The sequence below is a fragment of the Monopterus albus genome, unplaced genomic scaffold (genome assembly GCF_001952655.1).
Source record: "Monopterus albus unplaced genomic scaffold, M_albus_1.0 scaffold169.1, whole genome shotgun sequence".
In the NCBI taxonomy this organism is placed as follows: domain Eukaryota; kingdom Metazoa; phylum Chordata; class Actinopteri; order Synbranchiformes; family Synbranchidae; genus Monopterus; species Monopterus albus.
In genome coordinates this window covers 956,618-962,967 of record NW_018128049.1, presented here as the reverse complement: position 1 = coordinate 962,967, position 6,350 = coordinate 956,618, and the positions used below count along the sequence as shown (strand labels likewise).

Here is a 6,350-nt window from a genome sequence, read left to right as displayed (position 1 = left end):
CAGAATACATGTGTATGAACGAGAGGGAGGGAAGTGGAACAGTGAGGTTACAGGGGGCTGAGGTCAAGAAGGTGCAGAAGTATTTGGGGTCAACTGTCCAGTGTGATGGGGAGTGTAGGAAAGAGGGGAAGAGGCGAGTGCAGGCGGGTTGGAGTGGGTGGAGAAAGGTGTCAGGAGTGTTGTGTGACAGAAGAGTGTCAGCAAGAATCAAAGGAAAGGTGTACAAGACAGTAGTGAGACCAGCTATGCTGTATGGGTTAGAGACTGTAGCAGTGAGGAAAAGACAAGAGGCAGAGATGGAGGTAGCAGAGATGAGGATGTTGAGGTTCTCTTTAGGAGTGACCAGGATGGACAGGATTAGGAATGAGCACATCAGAGGGACAGCTCAGGTTGGCTGTTTTGGGGACAAGGTCAGAGAGGCCAGATTGAGATGGTTTGGACATGTGCAGAGGAGGGATAGTGGTTATATTGGTAGAAGGATGTTGGAGATGGAGCTGCCAGGCAAGAGGTCAAGAGGAAGGCCAAAGAGGAGATATATGGATGTGCTAAAAGAGGACATGACGTTAATTGGCGTGAGAGTAGAGGATGCCGAGGATAGAGTTAGGTGGAAACAGATGATTCGATGTGGCAACCCCTAATGGGAACAGCCAAAAGTAGAAGAAGTAGTTGTATGCTTTTAAAAAAAATCACATTTATAATAAAATTTATTCTTTAAGGTCAGTTTAGTTCTGCAGTACAGCTGCCAACTGTCACAGTAACCGGCAATTAAAAAAGACGCTTTTGTTTACATTTCTTTGAGGGTTGTTTTAACTGATAATAACAGTAATTGTGTAATACTGTATATGGTAGTACTGTGAAACTGTGATATTTTCTGAGACAGTTATCATACTGTGAAAATCTCATACTGAAAACATCCAGCTAACACAGCAGGTCTACTGCACTGCCAATCACTATACAGTACATACAGGAACATACTGTACCTGCCCAAGCAGCTGTTTGCTCGCACACCACTTCTTATTCCTACTCCTGTCTTCCAAAGAGTGATTTATTTGCTTATTGCTACAATATATTTCTATATTATATGCTCTATTTACTTGGTGATAGTGATTGTGATCAGAGGGTCCCTCCTGCCTCTCTAGGGTGCTGCTCAGAACCCCAGCGGTGAACTCTCCCCCACAGGGCTCTTCTCCCCCCCGGGGCAAAAACCAGAGGCTGTAGTCCACGCAATGAAGGTACATTAGCATCGTGCCTGCGTGAGCAGGTTAATGCTTAGTAGAACTTTGGCATTCAGCACTAACTTAGACAGAAGATAATTATAGAGAAAGGAAGTAAGTAAGTGTTCAGATCCTTTAAGCAAAGTATTGTAGTAGTATTTAATAGTACTTGCGTACTTTTGCTTGAATGGCAAAATGTAGCAATGCCCCCTGACAAGTAAAATTGAAATACCACTGAGGAGTATGAAAGTATTATCAGAAGAATATACATCAAGTTACAGTGGTAAAGGTACTGGTTGTAAAATGTCCCCCGTGACTGCTATTGTGATTGACATTATTAGATTAGTAATCCTTAGTCAGTGCTTCAGCAGCATTTTACTGTTCTAGCTGCTTGAGGTGGAGATATTGTATAAGTACATCCAAATTTTACTGAAGTACCATCTTTGAGTAAATCTACTTTGTTACTTCTCTGATAAAGACATATTTACATCTTGAATGCTTATAAACCAGGGGGTGGAGGTTAGAATGTGTAGGTGCAGTAGGAGGTACAGATTGGATTCTTTTAACATGACACAGCTGCCCTCTAGTGGCTAACATAGAGCTATTAAGTATTCTCCTTCTTTTGGCTGTTCCCATTACGGCTCACCACAGCGAATCATCAGTTCCCACCGAACTGACGATGCGCACGTTAAACTTGGCATGTTTGTATGCCAGATGCCCTTCTGGATATGAAGCTTTTAAGTATAATTTATTTCAAATTGAATGAAAGGAAATGGTCATGGTGATAATTTGTTTGATTGTCTGTGTGTGGGTGTGTGTAGGTGCTGGAGGTCCATGAGAAGTTGGACAAACAGAGCTCACAGGAATATGATGAAGATCTAAGTGAGAAAGAGAAGGCCATCGTCAGAGAGATGTGCAATGTAGGTTTCAATATGAACTATCTTTCTTACTTCACCTTCCCTTTCTTTTAACAGTGCATGGCTCTGGAGGTGCCATGATATATGTGATACATTATAATGTGTTTCATTACCAGCTGGAACAAAATAAAACATAATAAAATAAATATGATGATAATAATATAGCCCTGAGAGACTATACTATTACCTTTGTAAAGAGTGAGTCTAGGTTGTTGGTGCCCTCCTTTTGACCCATGAGGTGCACAGGTCCTCCATGGAGGGCAGGCTTGTACCGATGATCTTTTCTGCAGTCCTAACTGTTTGCTGGAGTCTGTTCCTATCCTGTTTCGTTGCTGAGCCAAACCAGACAGTGATGGATGAGCAGAGAACAGACTCAATGATTCCTCTGTAGAACCAACAATGTCCCCTAACGACTCAGTTATCACCAGTCAGACAGAACTGATGAAGCCTCTTGGATGAGTGAAATGTCTTATACCTAAACAAAACAGTGTACAGATAACATGCAGGGTGACAAGAACAAGACTAAAATCATAAAAACATGACAGTCTGGTAGTGAACAGGCAGAACTGGCAGACTTAAATAGTGAAAGAACAGGTGTGGAAGGTCAGGGGACTGGAAATGAAGGGAAGGTTGAAGGACATCTGGTGGCTGAATGGAGTATGGCAAAGACCAAAATAAACAGGGCTGAAGCAGGTATTGTGACACAAAATGATCAATTGGTGCTCATAGATGCATTGTGCAAGCCACAAACAAATACCAAACAACAACAGTAACAAACAGTATAAACAAATGATCCTCTTTACTGACTTCTTGATGATCATCATACTGTTTCTGCTTGACACTGTGTTGTTTCTCCCTCTCAGGTGGTTTGGAGAAAGCTGGGTGATGCTGCCGGATCCAAGCCATCCATCCGCCAGCAGCTTTCAGGAAACCAGTTCAAAGGGCCTTTATAGTTGTTGAACACCAAGTGAAGCCACCAGTGGTCCCAGCAGACTTACACTCCCACTTTGGACTGCAAGCTTTACAGCCCAGTGTTTTCTCTCTATGTTGATGAACACAGGCTGAACTAAACTGAGTAATAATGACTGTACAGCCGAGTTCTACCAGGACATCATAAATGAAATTATTACAATGGAAAACACCAGTTTAGTGCAGATAGACACAGCCAATCTCATAGACTGCGAGGAATTTTTAAAGGCTGTGTTTGTAAATGTAAATGTGGTCAAGGTTTAGGGTGGCCATTATACGAACAGCAGCTTAAGTCACAGAGTGACTGACTGGCTATGCAGAAACCTCTGTTTATGTTTCCATGAAGGAAATGAAGCAGTGTATTTAGTCCATGGTGTTTTCTCTGCTTTGATGCTTCCTTTCATTTAACTGATGAGTTAGCTGGAGCTGCCATCTAAACTTTTATTGAATTTCCTGTTCATTATTGGACGTGACTTATTCATTGTTTTGTTTACAGTGTGAACGCACAGTAGGAACTCAAAAAGTCTATGATGGACTGAAGTTCACTTCATCAAATTCAGGAAAGTACTGAACCTGTCTGAGATCAGGGTCACATGCTCATTGTTTTTTTTTTTTCTTTAATAAATTCATCTGTTGATTAGACAGTTGAAAAAAAATGACTGCCACATGCAAGTCAACAAAAAAAAAATGTCTTCTGCTTTTAATGCTTGTGTTTAAATAGTAGAATTACACATGTATGGACTTGCACAGTTGGCTCTTGTTTCAGATACTTCTTTACTTATCTGTACTCATTGGCACAGACACCACTATAGGAGAGAGGAACTAGGAGTGTCACAAAGAAATACTGTATATGAGGACATCAAACATGAACATATCAGGTATTTAATTTTAGCATTCTGATTTTTATTGATTCAAATCAGGTTTGGTTTTGAATATTACAATCAATGCAGTCATTAGACGTCATATTTACCCAGCTCATAGAATTAGCAGATACACAGATAAAAATGCACTGACTACAGTTCATCTGTTTTCTGTTATGTAATGAAGACCAGTAGCCATTTACTATTGTATCCACTATGTTCTGCATGATTAGCGAAGTTGCCCAGCACAACTTTAAAACACAGCCTAAAATGTGCTAAAAGGCTGCCATGACAAGATGGGAATTGATCTTTTTTAATTATTTTTTCTTTCTGTTATTAAGTCAAACTCAGAATGGCTCAAAAGTATGAAATATGAACAAAATGACATGTATGGAAAATGTAGAGTCCGTAGTTACTTTCACATACTGTATGTCTTTGCACCACAGGATCCCTGCAGCATCGGGAAAATCTCTCATCATTCAAATACCACAACTTGGCCTCTTATTCATGGTCTTTTAGCTTTGCTGTGCTAAATTCTACCTGCTTGGATCATACTGAAAGTGTCTTAGCAGCCAATGTATACCATTACCTCAGTTTAACAGGCACTTGACTGAAATATTCAAATGAACTTGTTTGACTGTAATGCTCCTTTATACTCTACAGTCATGTACTGCAACACATTTGGAAGGCACTGATATAGTCACAAATGAAGTTAAGTATTACTTCATTTCAGTTATACATTTACTTTCTTTTTGCTTATTCTCACCTTTTTTTTCTACGTAGTGACAGTGGAATTTCTTGTGAAATTCTTGAACTCATTGATGAAGATATGTGTGCCATGTGCTAACTATCTCTTAAAAACAGTTTCAAGAGAGTGTGTGCATTTCTTAAATGTTTTAGCATGATTCAAAAGCTTATATCTACACTTGTGTAACCTAGATTAATATCCATCCATCAGATGTGTTCACCTAGGTTGTGGTTGCCTGAACAGCAGAAATCTGTACAATATGAACAGTAATCATTTGAATTAGTAAGAAACTTTTTTGTATTAAGTTATTTTTAATATTTGAAGCAAGTAGTTTGATGTCCAATCAGAGAAGTTATATCAGTGGACATGCTCAAAGTGACCTTTGTTGAAAACCCCCATTATACACAAAATGCTGACTCTGCTAAAAATTATTTTTTTTAAATTTCAAAATGTTGAAAAATCTGAATATTTTTGTGTATTTTAAAGACAGACCACTGCTCTTTATAAATATGTTTCCTATAGGTTACCACTGAGTAGCATGCCTTTATATTTTTGAATAAGCTGCATGTAGCTGAACATATCTTTTAGCAATACATGATAATGATATGACAAAAACATTTTTAGATGATTTTGAAATAAATGGTTCTTTGTAAATCAGTGTTGTATCAATGCCTCTGTGGACTTTTAATGCTGAGAAAATATGCCAAACAAAAAGCATATTTCACACATTTACATTTAACAACGCATGGGGCACACACATTTTGGGTTTTATAAAATTTATTTTAAAAATATTTAAGTTGGAACAATAATGTATTTATACAAGCAACATATACATCTCTGCTATAAATGAGCACTTGAACTTTGATTCTAGCAACTACTAGTCTTGTAAAAGTCCAATGAAAATGACAACACACAATGTTACAACAGGGTTAGTTTTAACACTGGCTAAAAGAGTTGCAAAGTGGTGCAAACAAAATTAATTCAATATAATTCTATTTTGTATGAAAAATGTGGTTCTACCATATTGCATTTTATATTATAGATCTATATGACAGACAGACTGATCAATTGATTGAGGTAACCATTTACAGTTCAAATTATATGTAATATGACCTGAGACTGTGTCAAACAATGAAAAAAATGTATATTTTCCAAAGGGTAGGACAACAAACAAACAAAAACATAAAAGAAAATATCACAGATTAGTAAAATATGATTTATTATTTCAGAATAACTAAACTTTAGCACCAGGTATTATAAATTTCCTTAATAAATATATTTAAATCTGAAATGCTAACTGAAACATAATAAAGGGATAGGTTCAAGGCCCACGTTGAGCTTAAAGCATCAGAGGAGGGGTGTTAAACTAACTCACAGTAAAAGGCTGTACTTTAACCTCAGGAGAATTACATTATTATATATGTTTTAAGCTGTGTTTTAATCAATATATTAATCACTATATGCTATTCAATGGATTTTAAACTTTCAGAACAGAGACCTGTGAGAAACTGCTTGTGTGAACTGAAGGACATGTTTTATCTTTGTTTTAGTACTCTGTGTATTGTTATATGTTCAACCAAATGGCATTCCAGACTTAAAGGAAGCCAGCCATAAACTGTGCCTGCCATATACTGTGAAGCTA

At 37.8% G+C, this 6,350-nt stretch overlaps 1 protein-coding gene across 1 annotated transcript in view; it reads left to right on the top strand.

Moving 5' to 3' along the window:
- The window catches only part of ccdc85ca (coiled-coil domain containing 85C, a), a 35,025-nt gene extending 29,895 nt beyond the window's left edge, over positions 1 to 5,130 (top strand). Inside the window, 3 exon segments of the mRNA XM_020615708.1 lie at positions 1,140 to 1,232; positions 2,036 to 2,134; positions 2,995 to 5,130. Of these exon segments, the coding sequence (XP_020471364.1) occupies positions 1,140 to 1,232; positions 2,036 to 2,134; positions 2,995 to 3,084 (282 nt within the window). The 3' untranslated portion in view covers positions 3,085 to 5,130.
- Positions 5,131 to 6,350: the final 1,220 nt, after the last annotated feature.